Source organism: Paroedura picta, chromosome 4 (assembly GCF_049243985.1).
Source record: "Paroedura picta isolate Pp20150507F chromosome 4, Ppicta_v3.0, whole genome shotgun sequence".
NCBI lineage: Eukaryota > Metazoa > Chordata > Lepidosauria > Squamata > Gekkonidae > Paroedura > Paroedura picta.
The window spans coordinates 126,049,319-126,067,965 of record NC_135372.1 but is presented as its reverse complement, the minus strand read 5'-3'; the positions used below and the strand labels follow the sequence as shown (position 1 = coordinate 126,067,965).

At 43.0% G+C, this 18,647-nt stretch overlaps 1 protein-coding gene across 4 annotated transcripts in view; it reads right to left on the bottom strand.

The window, feature by feature from the left end:
* The window catches only part of ARFGEF2 (ARF guanine nucleotide exchange factor 2), a 63,373-nt gene that overhangs the window by 16,359 nt on the left and 28,367 nt on the right, over window positions 1-18,647 (bottom strand). For all 4 annotated transcript variants that reach the window (XR_013230581.1, XM_077335566.1, XM_077335567.1 and 1 more), the window contains 15 exons: window positions 17,663-17,868; window positions 16,716-16,800; window positions 15,694-15,865; window positions 13,623-13,774; window positions 12,429-12,557; window positions 11,571-11,729; window positions 9,152-9,299; window positions 6,819-6,918; window positions 5,704-5,744; window positions 5,439-5,608; window positions 4,142-4,293; window positions 3,689-3,861; window positions 2,010-2,170; window positions 794-924; window positions 563-692 (listed from right to left, as the gene is read on the bottom strand). Coding sequence is in view for 3 of the 4 variants with exons in the window: in XM_077335566.1 (XP_077191681.1) it covers window positions 563-692; window positions 794-924; window positions 2,010-2,170; window positions 3,689-3,861; window positions 4,142-4,293; window positions 5,439-5,608; window positions 5,704-5,744; window positions 6,819-6,918; window positions 9,152-9,299; window positions 11,571-11,729; window positions 12,429-12,557; window positions 13,623-13,774; window positions 15,694-15,865; window positions 16,716-16,800; window positions 17,663-17,868 (2,109 nt within the window). In the remaining variant the exon portion in view is untranslated. The remainder of the gene's footprint in view (window positions 1-562; window positions 693-793; window positions 925-2,009; window positions 2,171-3,688; window positions 3,862-4,141; window positions 4,294-5,438; window positions 5,609-5,703; window positions 5,745-6,818; window positions 6,919-9,151; window positions 9,300-11,570; window positions 11,730-12,428; window positions 12,558-13,622; window positions 13,775-15,693; window positions 15,866-16,715; window positions 16,801-17,662; window positions 17,869-18,647) is intronic.

Genomic DNA, 18,647 nt, shown 5'->3' with positions numbered 1-18,647 from the left:
GACAAAGCCCTTGTGTTAACGTTGTCTTTGCTGCTAATTCATTCTTCATTTGCAGTTGCATTTTGACAAACTCATTGTGCTGTGCAATGCATCACAAAAAGAAAACACCACCCTCTCAATTGAGAGCTCCTAATTTCATTAACACCCTGAACTGGATGGCCCAAGATAGCCCCATCTTGTCAGATCTCAGAAGCTAATCAGAGTTGGCTCTAGTTGGTATTTAGATGGGAAACTACAAGGGGAAGCCAGGGTTGCTACGTAGAAGCAGGCATTGGCAAATCACCTCTATCTCTTGCCTTGAAAGGCCTACAGCAGGGGTAGGCAAACTGTGGCCCTCCAGATGTCCATGGACTACAATTCCCAAGAGAATTGTAGTCCATGGACATCTGGAGGGCCACAGTTTGCCCACCCCTGGCCTATAGGATCGCCATAAATCAGCTTTAACGTGATGACAATAAATACATAAAAATAAATTATTTTTCTGAAGCTGGCTTTGATCATTGCTCTGAGGAACTTGGGTTACTGGTTTATAAGGGTCCCTTTGGCAAGAACTCTCAGTTACCTCCGTTTGCTGCTCTGGTAGCTTCATGTTATCAAATATCCTAAACACAATGCGAAAGAGATCCTGCCACCAGTGCTTCTCAAAGGTATGACCGTAGCTCTTCATAATTTCAAACATAACCGTTAGGCCTCTGCAAGAAGAAAAAAGACAATAAGAACGCCAGTGAATAGGGAAGAAATCTGAAAAGCTGGAGAGAGTTCCAAAGCCCCAAGCACTTTCTCACTTGTTTACCTTGTTCGTACGTCTAGCTTGCACCGATTGATAATACAAGAAAGCTCAAATAAAATGGGAAACCATCCTCGAACCCAAACTCTGTCTCCTGGAGCAACATTCATGTCATCACTTGTGTATTCTCTCAAAACCTGTAAACACAGATATAAATATATATACATAAACACACACGCAGGTGACAGTGCAATCAGCTTTAAGAGAGCCAGTTTGTTGTAGTGGTTAGGAGTGCGGACTTCTAATCTGGCATGCCAGGTTCGATTCTGCACTCCCCCACATGCAACCAGCTGGGTGACCTTGGGCCTGCCACGGCTTTGATAAAGCTGTTCTGACCAAGCAGTGATATCAGGGCTCTCTCAGCCTCACCCACCCCACAGGGTGTCTGTTGTGGGGAGAGGAAAGGGAAGGCAAATGTAAGCCGCTTTGAGCCTCCTTCGGGTAGGGAAAAGCGGCATATAAGGACCAACTCTTCTTCTTCTTAAATAAATGCTTATGCTAGCTAATCAAGCCTCACAGCAGAAGTCAGACATTCAACAGCTTGATGAAATGAGAAAAGCTCAGCATAGAGCAAGAGATTCATGAAACTGAAATTTATTTACGCCAGGAAGTCACCCAAGAAGAGCTGTCGCATTTTTATCCCACCTTTCCTCCAAGGAGCTCGGGAGAGCATATGTGACTCTCCTCTTCCATTTCAGGGAGAAATTTTAAGTATGTCTGCACAGGAGTCGTCCCATACTACTCAGTAAGGCAACCTTATTCTTGAAAGAGCCCCCATGACGTAGGTCTTTCTGAGTATGAATGACTAATCCCAACTTCACCCACTGGACTTCACAGCTGAGGATGGATTTGAAGCCGGTTCTCTCTAAACACAGCTCAACACTCCAGCCACTATTTCTAGTGTCTTTAAAATAAGTTTAGTATTTATATATTAGTATTTTTGCTCTCCTGGTGATGATAGAATGTTAGATCCAGGATATTAAGATGTTAAATCCAGGATATTTCACGATACAACTTTTCCAATGCATGTTAACTTTAGTTGTGGCAGGAAACAACTAGGATTTCCTAACGCAATGGTGAAAAACATATAGGTTTTTCTAACTAAACATTACAATGAAATATGAAATAAGGATTCCTCTGCTAGAAAAGAAACTCACGATCCTCTTAAAGTGAGTCTGCAAAAGGAAAGAAATACAATTGAGAAAAGAAGAAAAAGAAATACCTGAGGTCTTTCCGAAACATATTTAGCACAAAACCGAATAAGTCTAATTGCTTCCATGCTGGTGTCTGGAAATGCAGCATTGCAAGCAAACTCTGACAAGCATTTGACAGCATCCTGGAAGGAATCTATTGCTGCAGGAAAATGCTGCTGAAAAATGTTGGCTGAGGGGGGGAAAAAACAGATGAAGAAGGAAAAAAAAATCACCATCTGTCAAATTACTACTGTGCTGGTGCATCTTTATTTTATTTATTTATTATTGTATTTGTTGTCCACCACTCTTGGCTCAGCCAGCTCATGGCGGTTTACATAAAAACCAGACAAAAACCTAATCCATAAACCAATATTGGAGGCAGATAATCCGCAATGTACATCATCCTCCATGGTAGATTAAAGGTAAAGGTATCCCCTGTGCAAGCACCGAGTCATGTCTGACCCTTGGGGTGACGCCCTCCAGCGTTTTCATGGCAGACTCAATACGGGGTGGTTTGCCAGTGCCTTCCCCAGTCATTACCGTTTACCCCCCAGCAAACTGGGTACTCATTTTACCGACCTCGGAAGGATGGAAGGCTTAGTCAACCTTGAGCCGGCTGCTGGGATCGAACTCCCAGCCTCATGGTCAGAGCTTCATACAGCATGTTGGCTGGCTTACCACCCTGCGCCACAAGAGGCTCTTAGAGAGCTCAATAAATGCAGAGGCCAAATCAGTTGGGCTGTAAATGACCTCAGCACACCAATTGCCCTTCTGTAATAAATACTGACACAAACATATCACACACTTGCACTTTGGACAGCTGATCAACTGAAACTGGCCTGTATAATATGGAACCCTCCACCATGCAGACTGTGCCTGGCCAAGGCTTAAGAAATAAACCCTTTCTACTACGTGCCCAGGTCTGAAATCCGTTCCTTGCAGGCCACACTTACTGGCTCTATTTGGCTCAAAGTATCACATGTTGAACTGCAACAGCGGAATTCACCATAAAACTATACTTGCCTGACATTTTTCCTACATGACTTGTCTAGCATTAAACATGGGGAAGGATGGAACAGGACAAATTAGCCACATCCCTTAAAATGTTCTTTAACTACAACACGATAGTTGGAAGCCAATTGTCAGAAAGGTTAACAGCAATTGTTTCTAACAATTTCCACCACTGTTTTTAAGAGGGGAGTAAAAAATTAAAAGGACTTATTACACGTACGTGCTTTTTAACAGCTGCCAGTAGCAACTACTGATTGGAATGTGGGAAGGCAGCACACAAGGGAAGAGGGAAGAGGAGAAGAACGGCACTCTTAGAATTCAAGCCACAGTTCTGATTTTGCTAACAGGGTATTCGGTGGCAGTACAGCAAGCGGCCCGGCTCATTCTCAGAGTAAGCCCTACTCGTGCATCATACATGAGCAGCAAAGAGTGGCAAACGCTTGCAACACTGTGTACAGAAACTCACTCAGAATGGCTGCCAATGACAGATTCTCCTGCTCTCTCAAGTGAGATACTGCAGGGGATTCAATTTCTCCTTAAAATGAATTTCTTTGAATTTTAAAATAAAAATACCTTTCCAGGGTTTCCCATAAGGTGAAGAAAAAACAAATTAACTCAAGTGTGTGTGCTCAAAGCAGATTTTGACCTTGGCTTCTATTACTCTTTTGTTGCATCAGCCATGCCAAACTTTACTTACTAACTATATGTCCTGTTGTCTGGAAGGCCAGCTCCACAATGTTCCCATCGTGATCTGATGCTGCCTGATGAAATACCGCAAAAATATTTTTCCACCCTGAGCGGATATTAGCAGCTTGAGAATTCACCATCTGAGTAATGCAACGGATCACCATGTCACGAATCGTGGGAGATCTTATTTTCAGAGAGGGAGAGAAATACACCACCTTATTTATGGTACTGTTTATGACACCAGCATAGTATATACTGTATACCAGGGGTAATCAAACTGCAGCCCTCCAGATGTCCATGGACTACAATTCCCAGAAGCCCCTGCCAGCATTTGCTGGCAGGGGCTTCTGGGAATTGTAGTCCATGGACATCTGGAGGGCTGCAGTTTGACTACCCCTGCTGTATACTATATGCACATGTATAGGAAAGCAAACTAACTGTTGGAGTTGGAAGGAACACTTGCCTATTTTTCTTCATGATGTGCTCAAAGGGTCTCAGAAAGTCCTTCTGGAACCGGAAGTTGGCCAGTTCTCCCTTTTCTAGAAACTTCATTGACAGCTGTCTCAAGGAATCAACGGCAAATATGGCCACATCTTCATTAGGATTACAACCAACCTTCCAAGGAGAAAATGGCATTGCTTCAGAAAAGAGGCATGCTAAACACATACATAGGTATAATGAAGCACAGGCTTTTCAAGCCAACTGATAATATGAATGGGTTGTAGAGGCATCACTCCAATCACTATACAAAACAGCCAGAGTTGTCAGAGCTAACCTAGAGATGGGATTCTCAAAAGAAGCATGAAATGAGCCTCCATCACTCTAATCCTTCAGTTCAGCCATAATTTATAGGCAGAACCTTGCTGATTTCAGTGAGGCTCCTTTCTCTGTTTTTGGCTCAGCAAACAAATCTAGAAAAAAAATCTCAAGCATTCACATATAGCTATGACAAAAGTTCCCATCAGTCTCATGCAAGACCACCAGAGGAAAACACTGTAAAGCAGGACAAGGGATTCACAATAAAACAAGAAGGCAGACCTAGTATGGTATCGCAGAGACTCTGCCTCACATGGCAAGACATATTTCTCTATAGATGTTCAGACCTACCATTGGACAACCTCACATGCTACATTTTAAACAATGTATTGGCTAATTACAATTTTAACTGGTATAAGCTTCTCCATCTGGAAGCCTGTGATACCTTCAAAATGCTAACCATTTTATATGTGGTTCCCTCTAAGCTCCCGAAGTATAATTCGCAAGTGGAATAATGCTATACCCAACAGATGTTCAGTAACCGTGCTCGAAATGGGCAGAATTACTGACCTTGTTATCTCATGAGGCCTTCAGACCAGCTGGAGGATCTTTCTAATTCCACTGAGGTCACTTTCCAGTCATATTCCAAATACAGGCTTGAATCCAACCAGGTTTTCCATGGATGAAAAAGGGAGGGAAGGGTCCCATATGACCACCAGAGTGGTGATGCTGGAGATCATGGGACTCCCATAGAGAAAAATCACTTGGGACAGGGGGTGTAGTGAGGAGGGGAATGAAGCACGACTGAGTGAAAGAGTTTACTGTATCAATCAGCGTATTTCTACCTAGCGGTGTCGATATCAAGTTCAGTCCTTAAGAACAGGACAAGGGAACTGCTTGCTGCCAAAGGGAACAGGAGCTTGAAGTTACACCAGTAACTGTGTACACCAGTTACCCTTGGCATCTAAAGTGACAGTGAAGAGCGGCTTATTCATAGCCTTTACCTTATTGAAATGATCTCCAATCACATGCCATATTCTGGACCACTGTAGCCTAATTCTATTCATGTTGTAGTAGGAGATCTCGACAATCTTCTGTAAACTGAACATGCGAGGATGGTGAGGAGAAGCCAACTCGTCCATGGAAACAGCACACAGCCATCGAACAAAGTCAACTGAACATTTTAAGAGGAAAGACATGTCAGGAAGTAAGAAATCAGCCCAGTCCAACTGGCTTTTCATTTCAGTGTATTTTGCAAGACTTACTTACCGATTGCATTTCCATCCAGCCTTGTTGACCCCGTAAATATTCTGTGGAGTGACAGTTGGACAGACAATGGTGAAGACTCAATGCGTGAAAGAACAGTAAACAGATACTTATAGTGGAAATAAGAGAGGCGGGGCCTAGAGCAGAGGTCCCCAACATAGTACCTGTGGGCACCATGACACCCTCCCTTTTAGAAAGTGGGCAGCAGGGCTTCTGATTGGCTGTGCAGATTAAAAGGTATTCTGCTAAACAGAGCATCTGCCTGAAATGATGAAGAAGTGCTATTAGACTTCGCTGTATCCTCTCTCCGCCTCCTGTAGCAGCCATTTTGTGAATTTCAAGGATTTCAAAGATGCCCACAGACTCAAAAAAGGTTGGGGATCCACAGCAGGGGTGGTCAAACTGTGGCCCTCCAGATGTCCGTGGACTACAATTCCCATGAGCCACTGCCAGCAAACAATGACAGGGGCTCATGGGAATTGTAGTCCATGGACATCTGGAGGGCCGCAGTTTGACTACCCCTGATCTACAGGATCATGAGCAGAGTTCCACACATTGAAAGAGGTCTTCTTGTCTCCTCTTTCATGCAGTAAGCACCTGAGCTCACAGCAAATCTTCTACTGTGGACAGAGGGACCCTCTGGGACAGCATGAAATATGGCAGAGAAGATTGTAGTTGGATAAGAAATGTGAAAAACTGAGACTACTGCTACCAGCTTTACACAATAAGCAGGGACTTCTGCTCACACAAGTAGGGGTTAGGATTCAACACAGTGAATGTTACAAGTTGACTGTTCTAATAAGGAAGTCTTCATTTTATAGAATTCCACATCAATTAGGGAAAAATATGGTTTTAGATTTAGGGCAATATATCCCAAGGGGGTAGGCAGAAAGAAAAGGATTTGAGATACAGCGATGGTCACCTCTCTTTTGTTCCCCGTTCAAACTTTTTTCTGGCACCTTGGTCCACTTGGTCCAGGGACCTATTCTGAAATATTGCTGTATTTTAGAAGTAGTAAAACAACAACACCACACTTTTGGGGCCCAAAAAGAACATATTGTGACCACAAGCATAGAGTTTCACACTTAAGTGCAAAGCCAACACACGCTATTAGTTACCTGTCGACCGCCACCACCACACTTTGTGAACTGGTTTCTCCCACCGATTCTTGAATGCTGGCTATTTGCCTTTTATCGACTCCTCCACCAACAAGATTGCCTGTTCGGGAAGACAGCCCCCCCCCAAAAAAAGTTAAATCCAATGAAGAGCACATCACTAGTATCTATTATGATTGTATTAAGGTTTCATGAGGAGGTTGACAACCAAAGAAAACGCAAAACTAGAGGAATAGTGTCAAAGTAGAGTTTCAAAGAAAGAACTCAGAACTCAAAAGCTAATCCAAGTTCAGAATGTGTTTCTGCAAGACTTACAAATAAGACAACAAATCATGAGCTCTCAGGGATGAATTACCAGCAGGCTCCTGAAAAATCTATCGATTATCTGGCACTAGCAATAAAGCCCACGGAGCGAAAAAATACAATAGGCTCTAGAAAACTGTTGCTCAGGAGAAAGGTAGACACATGGGCATTTTTTTCTTTCTTTATAAAAAATGCATCTTGTGGCCCCCAACAACTCACTTCTTAAAACAGGAGGTGAATGGCTTCGAGTGGGGGTATTCTGCCAATAGAAGAAAGGCAGTCAAAGGGATCAGCCCAGCAACCACTGACAAAACCAGACTGCTTTTTTTCTATTGGTAGAATACGCCCCACTCAGGCCCATAGCCGTTCTTGCTAGGTGAGCAAGCCAGGGCTGGCACTGAGGGAAGGCCAGGGGGAGAGCCTTCCTGGCCCCACACAGATCATGAACTAATTGCCTCCTAAAGTCCCGCCTCTCCTCCAGACCTCTGAGCCAATCACCTCCAGTTTTAAGAAGTGTGTTGTCTACCAGTACGGTATGCATTTTATTATATGGGAAGCACGCCTGGCCTCGACCAGGTCCTGGCCCTTTTCGGTCCTGGCCCCCGTCTGGTGGAATGAGCTCCAGGGAGAGCTGCGGGCCCTGCGGGACCTTCCATCGTTCCGCAGGGCTTGCAAGACGGAGCTCTTCCGCCAGGTTTACGGCAGGCTTAACATCTATGCCCCCCCGGGACCTGAGGATTGGGATTAAAAAGACAGGTACCATCAGTATCCCCTCTCCACCCGCTAGTGGGAGAATGGGTAGTTGATTAGCCGCTCTTGCCAGGCAGCTTTTAATTGTAGATGTGTCAATGGGATTTTAATGTATTTTATGGGGTTTTATACTGTTGTAACCCGCCACGAGCCGCAAGGGAGTGGCGGGTAATAAATCCAATAATACTAATACTAATACTAATACTAATACTAATAATAATAATATGGAAAGATAATGACAAGCACTTTGATAGTAGTCAGAAGTACTCTTTAGATGACAAGTAGTGTGTAGTGCTCAAGATGTCATAAGGAGTAGGATCTGCCATAACATTAAAAAGGCATGGCTTGACACATGCAGAGCCAGTTGACAAGGTCTTTCTCACACAATGACCAGGGCTTGCAGCTCCCTCACTGCTACCATCAAGTACAAAGAACACCAGCTTTCATTAAAACTTATTTTGAAGTAAACTTGGTTCTGCTACTTGTGACCAACATGGCTACCCACCCGAATTTCAAGTAATGGCATTTTAATTGTTTCTCTGTACTGTTTTATTTATAAGCCAGCCAGCTTCTGATGTGAATACGCTGCATAAACCCACCAACACCAGGTCTAGAACCCCACTGGTCACATCACCTTGCAAACAGGTTGCCACTTTTTATGTTGCATTCATCTCCCCCTCCTTTAAAAACACACGTACACTTAAAAATGGCAGTGAGGTCAAACATGTGACCCACCATAGGATGGGACATTACCAAACTCTCAGTCACAATGACTACTGAAGGACAAGGTAACACAACAGAATATCCTGTGTAAAAGAAACAAAGTCTGCACACCCTATTCACACCCACACAAAGAGTACAGTGCACACCTTATTCAAGTAACAGAACCTGATTTTCCTGGATTCACAGGGAGTAACTTAGAACTGAAGCATTGTATGGAGACGCATTGCATGCATTGTAAAGCACACGGTATATATTTGGGTAAACTATCTGCTATTTTTATAATTTACACTTATCCTCTTCATATACTAATTTATGTGCTGTAAGTGTAGGGGACCTTTGTCCATTTGATATCCCAAGAACATCAATATTAATGAATGGCCCTCTGCCACAATTTATTAACTGATCCAAAGGATTTGTCTTTTGCTCAGTTTTTAAATTTTCAAACCACCTGAATTCAGTGGAAAACATGTTATTAACTGTGTAATAAGAAGTCTCCCTGTACTTAAGGCAGCTACTGATGAGATTATTCGTCAGTGACGAATCAAATAGATGCTTCTTACCTAGCCCAAGCCCCATGAACTCTTCACCTCCTGATGTAAAACCTTTGAGGCTCCCTTCTCTCTCTCGCCCAGACCCAGACAGGTAGCGCGTTTTAACTCCAGTACCTATGAGCTGTGCTAGCTCCAGCTGGCTGATGCATTTCAAGATCTAACAAAATACATACAAATACAGTATCAGCGCAAGCAACTGCAGGCTACATGAGAAGTTCCACAGAGTTTCCCTGCAAATGCAAAAGTCCAAATGACCAATACTTTTCCATTCACTTTCAGTAATCAAAGGCAGGCTGGTGTACAAAACGGTCTTGGGAACACACTTGCTGGAGGGCTTTACCCAGCAGGTGTACACCTACTCCTCTGGGCCACACCTCTGAGCTACTAACCACTCTCTATGACACTATCCCATTGACAGGTATAGGTCACTTGTGGAGTGGTTGCGAAGGACCCTCTATTTCCAGGGCAGGGTTTACGACCATCAGTTTCGCTAGGTGCAGGAATCCTTCTAGTTTCCAAGCACACACTTCTGTTAGATCAATAATGTTCAGAGTCCTAAGGGACACTGAGTGATCCCCAGCTTGTAGTGAACATCAATCCAGGCCATTGAAATATAAGGAGGCAAAATTTACTGATCCATGCTCATTGAAATGAAAGCATATAGGCAAGTGTAGAATAGAAGCTAAGATCAATGCAAGCCTCCATAAAGAAGTTAATTACAAGCTTTACTACATTCAGTTGAAGATATTAACTTTCTTCAGATGTTTGCCTTTTTAAACAGAACTCATTGGAGAAGGATTTAGGGCCTAAGCCAAGACAGCTCCCAGAAAGGCTGTGTTTATATATGATGCTAATTTGGTCTAAGCCAATGTTAATACGTTTCCAGCAATTAGTACTTCTGACACTCAACATCCTCTGTAGCTAAAATTCACTTAATATGTAAGGATACCATGTAGACATGATTTGCTTATTTTATTAGTTTTTCTAGAGGATTAACAGAAAGAATGTATCAATACTTCAAAGATACCAATGAGTGATTACAGCAAATAGAAAATAACCGTAAAGTAGAAGATGTTTCTTTTTGTTTTACACGCATCGCTCAAGTCTTGTCAGAGTTTGCATAAGGTGCATTCAAATGAGTAGCCGTGTTGGTCTGAAATAGCACAATAAAATCAGAGGCCAGTAGCACCTTTAAGAAGATCATAGTCTGACGAAGGGTGCGTGCACTCGAAAGCTCACGCCTTGAACAAATCTTTGTTGGTCTTAAAGGTGCTACCGGACTCTGATTTTAAGGTGCATTGTTCACTTTGATGACCAGCAATATAGGGACAGAGTTCAAGACCAAACACTAGTGAAGAGTATGCTATTCGGGTCTAGTGGATCTGAAATTTTGGGGGGAACTCTCAATTTTGGGAGGGTCCAATAGGCCTGAGAAGGAAAAAAAAAGAATTTAGCCCAACCCTTGGGTTGGCTTCCTTCCCCTGTGGTGTGGTTTAAACCAGGCTGCAGGAGAAGTGGTCCCCTCCAGGAACTTCATGGGATGGGGAGATCTCTCCACACCTTGCACAGATCCAACTGAGAGTACTTCAAAGTTTAAACTGCCCGGCAGCAGAAGCCACGTGCAGGATGTGCTGGAAGGCTCTCCCTGCCCCACGCTATCATAGCTATTTTTCCTAACACACATGAGATACACTCTCAGCACAGAATTATAGGATAGCGAAGAGTGGTGAGCCTAGGCATATGCCATAGGAGGTGGTCTCCAAAAAGTCAAAAAAAAAATTACATATCAGTCGGAGCCATAATCTACAGATCCCACTCAGCTACACTTTATAATTAGTTCAGACTTTGTATATAGAGTGTATTGTTATAATTCTGACCACTGAAGAAGACCCAGTAGGGTCGAAATGCGTTTGGTCTTATGTGCAATTAGTTCTGTATAGTTTTTATGTAGTTCTTATTCTGTTTTTAAATTGTGCGCCACAATAAATAATTACTGTTTTTATAATGTTTTATTGTACAGCTCAACTTCTGAGTTCTCACCTATACCAGTAGCCATTCAGATAAAGAATCTGTAATTGGCTTAAATGGTATCTGAAAAAATACCAGTAAAATATTGGGGGGGGGGGGAGAGATTTGGCTCTGTTTAGCTGAATGCACACCCCTAGTGAGGACTCCATCTGTTAGAGGTGACACCAAGGTTATAATGAATAATACCAGAAAAACTATCCAAACCATTACACAGCTTGTATTTTTAAAACACTCCGCCTAAAACCATTCTCTTAAAAGACCTACACAAAGTAGCAGTGGGATATTTTCACCGAGAGTTCTACAGTCACAGGTACTGAGTAAATTAGGCCTGATCGTCCGATTAATTCAAGGCAGCCTCTGCAAAAGGGATAGCACACTCCAAATCTCACTTGGCGTTTACCTCGTGCCAGGAATTCCCTAGATAGTTGCCGTCAGTGTGGGCCACAGTAATAAGAGTCTTGATCGTATCTATGTTCTTTTGTTTCATCTCTGTGATGCTGGAGCTGGCGGTCAACAAGGAAAAGCGGGCAAGCGCTTGCACATAAGCGTCTCTCTCAAGCTAAAACGTAAAGAGACATTAAAGCAGAAATAAGCATGGGAGATAGGACAAAATAAAGAGGACGTTGAACATTTGAGGACTCCACTCCTCTTTTTTAAACAGTGTGGGTGCAAGGAAGAGACAGCCTGAAAACAGAGGACATTTCAAGGGAGTGGGATGTGAAACTAGTCATCATCACGGTGGGAATAAGGTGGATTGAGGTTAACGGAAGGGGGAAATGCTTTTTAAAATTCAATGAAGCCAGGTTGGATAAGTGCAGTTCCTTGGAAAAGATGATGAAACATTATTTACGATATCAGTTCTGAGTAGAGGCTGGTAGGCACTGGGTTGGATCCAGACTAAATTTTCCAGTGGCAGAACGGCACTCTCCCATCTCCCTTTTCCAAGTGACCTCCATGATCCTTGGGGACAGGGGGGGTCTGAAGAATGACATGAGGGGAGTCAGAAGCAGAAAGGGGAAGGAACTGCCAGTTTAGTCTGAATCCATACACACTTCGCTTCAATAAACTTTGGGCTGGGCTGTCATGAATACGCAGAGGACCCCCAGCTCCATCTCCTCATGGATGGCTGCCCGGACTCCCCCACCCCCAACCATTCGCCAGATGTTTGGAAGCTGTAGCTGGGTGGCTTGAATACCAGTTTGACAGGATCAGGAACTTTAATGCCGGCCTAGATACAGTAAGCCTGCTACACACTCACTTGCATGCCAAAAATGCAGGCTATTCGGATAGCACATCGTATTCCTTCCAGGCACAATGATGCCACTTCGGTGTCATCGCAGTTCTGAAGGCCGACACTATAAGCAGCCAGCAATGGAGTCCATACGAGCTAACAAAAGATATAATAAGAGTTTGTGCATTTAGACTGAATGCAATTAGTCAGTCAGTCAGTCAGTAACCTTTTATTGGCATAAAAAGTATAAGACATATAAAAATAGGGTTTAAAATTTCAACAAAATAATAAAATGGGGTTACATGACCAAACAGATCTTAAAATGATTAAATAAACTATAAGAGATAAAATACAAGGTAGGCAGCATATTATAAAAGCATCTTAGTTAAAACTCTGGCAACTAAAATGGTTATCTCTGGGTCTTTGTCAGAGAGCAGAAATTGCAAGGTCATAGATTTACTTACAGAAGGCTTGTTTCCCAGCAAGGCAACAAAGCTGTCATCCCGACACTGCTCATATAAGGGGAAGTCTAACAAAATGTGTGAGACAGAGTCAGGGCAACCAGAACCACACGGACAGAGTCTCGCATGGTATGGGATATGGTGGAATCTTCCCTCTAAGACCTTTGAGGGGAAAGCATACTGAATGCAATTAAAGGTAAAGGTAAAGGTAAAGGTATCCCCTGTGCAAGCACCGAGTCATGTCTGACCCTTGGGGTGACGCCATCTAGCGTTTTCATGGCAGACTCAATACGGGGTGGTTTGCCAGGGCCTTCCCCAGTCATTACCGTTTACCCCCCAGCAAGCTGGGTACTTATTTTACCGACCTCGGAAGGATGGAAGGCTGAGTCGACCTTGAGCCGGCTGCAGGGATCGAACTCCCAGCCTCATGGGCAAAGCTTTCAGACTGCTGCCTTACCACTCTGCGCCACAAGAGGCTCATCTGAATGCAATTACAACTACATTTTACCTTACTTTAAAGATCCACATTTACAGGACATTTATCGGGAGTATCACAATTTTGAAAACATTGAAGGCATCTTCCACCTGCTCTCACACTCCATTGTTTCTAGCGCCCCTTCTACACTGGTGCAACTCATCACTACAGATTCTTGAATAGCTACATCTTCTTTGCAAATATGCCTTCAAGAGAAGAGATGCACAAATTTTGCAGCTGGCCTGTTTGGAAGCCACCTGTGACTTCAGATTCCCTTGTACTCACTTTGAACATTGGCCTGACGTGATCCAGGTGAGTTGCACTAGTAAAGGGGGCCTTTGCATGGCTTACTGCCTCCATCAGAGCTTTAGCGGTCTTTGCCATCTGCTCCATCTCCAAGTTGTACAGCAACCGCCGCTGCTTCTCACTGGCTACATCTAAGAAAGGCACACAAAGCTATTAAACATGCCATGCAGGCAATCCCATGCGTAATTTCCAGACAAGTCACAATTTAGACTTCCAAACATATACCACTTTCCATATTCCAAAAGAAACAGCCCCTTAAAGATATTCACATTTCATGAGAGACGTTTTGTGCTGAACATAAACCAATCTAAGAACATAAAGATAATTTATAGTATTTCTCAAGTGTTTCAGTGTTATAAATATAGGGCTGTCACTGTCTGTCAATACTACTCTTTATTCCTTTCCCCTGCTCCCTGCTGAGAAGGTAAAAGACTACCATCAGTAGTTTGACAGCTCTGAGCAGACAAAAACCAGCTAATTCATGTCTGTTTTCCTCTAGGAAATTAGAAAAATGTTCATTATGCACAGTTACCATTATTTTATCAATAATAGTTTTTAAACTATCATCTTTCTTATAAAATAAGGGACTCGGTAACATTGAAATTGCAGTGCACTGTTTAATGCCAAAATTCTTCATTTATGTACAATATATGAGATCTAACACATTATTCCGTGTGTTCGAGAACAGTAGAAAGTTCTTGGGAATACAATTTGTATCCAACTTCTTGCCCAAGTTTGTATACTCTCTCCTGCTCACATTACGTGAACAAAACATCCCTAGGAGTTTATCTAAACTTCATCTTTCACTGCCACCCCAGCCTGACTTTTGTTTGTTGCAGACTTCAGGAAGAAAGTAGACAGACTTCCACACCCTTGCTTTCTCTCATTCCAATGCAAGGTGCAACTTTCATTAAGCTGTAGATAGGACTGAAGAAAAGTCTGCAGGGCTTAGCCATGTAGCAGTAGCTATTCCTACTGTTGTTCTTCCTCTGCTGGTTCTCTCAACCCCGTTTTCTGGGGACATACCAGAATTAAATCAAACTCATGGCATCTGTACAGAACACCCTGCTTCCGTTAGCAGGTTATCCTGTATCACTCAGGGATTCTGCTGAGGCAACAAGCAGCAGCTCAGCTAGCAAAATTACAGGCAGATGCAGCAGTGAACCACCTGGCTTCAGTCTTCCTATAATTCCCACACTTGTTGCATATGCTCCAGATACTGTTGCATTAAAATGAGGGTCTATAGTTAATGACAGGCAGTGGAAAGAGACCTCAGGAATTTCTAACAGTGCATAAGAGTCTTCTTCACTGATGGAAGTCTTCCCTAGTCTAACTTTTATAACGTATTTCACTCAGAAGGATTGGTATCATGAAGGGAAGCTTAGCTTCCCTTTGAAATAGCCACAATGTACAGCTAACTCCTTCGTCTTATCCGAGTCTCAGTTCATTTGCACATTAAAACAAAGCTTCTCTTTTATACAGCTACATTCCAATAACACCTCCACCCCTTCCCCTCTACTGGAGCTGGGTAACAATGCTCTTTAGGTTATTTCAAATGTTGGGCTTCAATCTCATTTCATGGTAAGACAGAAATCCAAATGACCTAAGTGTTCCATTGTGCCTTGTTTGTTGAGTGCTCCTGTTTTTCTCTTTCTTGCACAGGAATGCATGCTGATGAAGTTGAAATTACCTTGTAGAGCTGGCAAGATTGTGGTCCAAACTCCCCAAGACATTGCAAGATCAAATTTCCCACCACACCCAATCAACTGATTACATGTACCTTCTTGGAGGAAAGGGAGGAATCAAGTAGATGCACAATTTCATCCTCACAACCCTATGAGGTAGCTTAGATTGCGTATCAGAGAGGCTGACTCAAAATCACCCGCTGTGCTTCAGAACTGCATGAGGACTCAAACCCCATATCTCCCTTGAGTAAAGTCTAATAATCACCCATCCAGTTATACTGTGTGCCAGCAGAAGTTATCCCAAAGCAACAAAATGCCAAAATGCTGGCCTTTTTATCTGTTGAGATTTACTCCTGAAACCTTACTTGGCTTAGTAGACTTAGTTGCAATTGCATATTCTTTTGTATCTTTCATTGCTATTTTCTTCCCCTCTATTTCATCGTAGATAGTAGACAAGTACTCCTCCGGAAGATCTTTGCTGTCATTGATGCCACGATTCATTTTTATGTATTGCTCTTTCGTCATCTTATTCTTAACCTTTAAAGGCAAAAGGGAACGTCAGTAGGTATGTTCTGGGACCTATGCAGAGATCGACATGTCCACAGGAACTTGTGGCCTGTTTTTCTCCCCAATGGAGACCCAAAGAGGCTTATAACATTGCTCTCCATTTTATCATCATGACCGTCCAGTGCGAAAGATCAGGCTGAGCAAGAGGGACTTGGCCCAGGGTCACTCACAGAACTTCCACGGCAGAGGGGATTCGAAGTTGGTCCTCCTGAATCTAGTTCAGCACTTTAGCCACTAGCTCAAGAGGGACTACACAGGACTAGCATCATAGAGTTGGAAGGGACCTCCTGGGTCATCTAGTCCAACCCCACACACAATGCAGGAGACTATGTCGTAGATTTCGGCAAACTCAGGAATAAAACCCCAAATTTGCGGAAAAACACAAAAAAAGGTGACGAGGGCTACCTAAAAAGCTCAATAAAATAAAGAATGATATGTGCACGTGCACAGACATCGCAGAAAGAAAGCACAGACTTCCTTGTCGGCTGAGTTCTCACAGGAACATATGACCAGTTCTTGGTTACCATTCTGAGCTACAGAGACAAGAGATCAATGTGAACGAGTCCTGTGGGGAATCAGCAGCAGGTCTTGGTGCTTTCCTTCAAGCATCAGGTGATGCCTGATAGAGGGAACTAGAACCTACAGCCGACTGCCAAAAGCACGATCATCCAAGGCAGAGCCCTCGTCACTGGGAGGAGTTGCTTGGGTAACGGAATGCTCTGGCAGCCGGAGTCACAATGAGGAGGAGGAGAAACGGGGGAGGGGGGGGAATTAAAGAGCTATGAGTTGCATGGGAAGTAACATTATAAAAAATAGATACCTGAGGACTGTGCAGGTCTGTTGTCAGCATTATAATAGAATATGCTAAAACATAGGCAGTGTCCGCACTAGCAAAAAGAGTCTGTCTGGAAAGGAAAGAAAACAGATCTTTAGAAATCTTGCTCACGCATGTCATTACATGCAGAGACCTGATTAAGAGAAGAAACCCTTAAGAAGACAGCACTGCAGCCATTCCCTAATGAAAAGCTGACGTTAAGCTCCTCATCCAGCTGTAGGGTTGGGTTGGGTGGGGTACCTGCTTCCAAAGCTTGTATTGATGTTGTCAAAGGTCAATTCTACAATTTTGTAAGCTCAGGAATTCAGAGTATGGCAGAGTCATGGTGTTTACTCAACCATAGCAGGGGCAGGAAGCCCTCTGCCTGCCAAATATCTAGTGCCAAGAATATGCAGCAACACTCATATGGAATTCAGTGTCTCATTATTAAAAACTACAACATAAACATATATGGTCAAATTTTTCCTCAGGTACAGCTATACCTTTATATCTAACCTAGCAATTTATTTCCTTCATGAACATCAGAGAGGCATTTTATTTTTGCAACAACCCTGCAAGATAGGTTAGGAGGAACGTGCAAGACTGGCCCAAGGCTACACGGGCAGCTTCAAGGCAACATGAAGACTTGAACGCAGACCCCAGACCCTTGACTCTCTAATTGTCTTAGCATTCTAGAGTTTGGACACAAGACGTTCATACTTCTAGAATACTTGTTGATTTGAAGATGCAAGTCATTGCTGATCACGGCCCATTTAAATAAAATAGGTGTAACACGTGGTAATTAAAAAGAGATTCCTTTAAATAACTATGAATGTACTTTCTGCCTGGACATGCTCATAATCAAGGGTAGCCTAAGAATCATCTATTCTGAACTGACACTTCTAAAGATGAACTTTTTTAAATGATGGTTTGACTGATGAGTTTCAAGTTACCCTTGGTTGCATTCAATATATCTAGCAGCAAATTTTTCCATTAGCCTATCAATCTTCTGGGCTTCACCAGGTAACCGAAATCCTTCCAGAAATATACGTAAAGCAGAAACAAAGTCCTTTCCACAGAAATCAAGTTGATCTACATAGGCATACATCACTTCCTTGTTGAACTTGTTACTGTCCCCCAGAAATTCTCCTACTTGGCTCTGGCAACAGAAAAGGAAGACAAAACACAGAAAAGAAAACACACTTGTGAAATATTTCTGAGCAGCTGACACTTATAAATTGCTTCAGATATATATTGCAAGGCCAAATCATCATGTTCACCATCAGAACTGCCACAACATTAAAAGCCATCAATGGAAAGTAGGGAATGTGAAGGTGCTCATGTTCCACATGGTCTCTGTGCAGAAACAAGAGACTTAAAGTACAATCTCTTTACTGGAACTTGATCATATGTGTTCATGCTCCCAGCAAGACCACTCTTCTTCACAGTCCCAGCTCAACCTCTGTGTTTTTCTTCAAATATCAACATCATCTAAAACAGTGGTTCTCAACCTTCCTAATCATAGAATTGGAAGGGGCCACACAGGCCATCAAGTCTGTGACTGTGAAATTTTTTTTCCTGATATCTAGCCTATATCGTTGTAGTTTAAACCCATTACTGCGCGTCCTTTCCTCTGCAGCCAACGGAAACAGCATCCTGCCCTCCTCCAAATGACAACCTTTCAAATACTTAAAGAGGGCTATCATGTCCCCTCTCAACCTCCTTTTCTCCAGGCTGAACATTCCCAAGTCCCTCAACCTATCTTCATAGGGCTTGGTCCCTTGGTCCCTAATGCCACGACCCTTTAATACAGTTCCTCAAGTTGTGGTGACCCCCAACCATAAAATGATGCAAGTGTTCTTTCACCGAAATTAAGCCAAAACTGACCAATGGCGTGAAGATCCATTGTTCATGATTGTATATAATACATTGTTTATA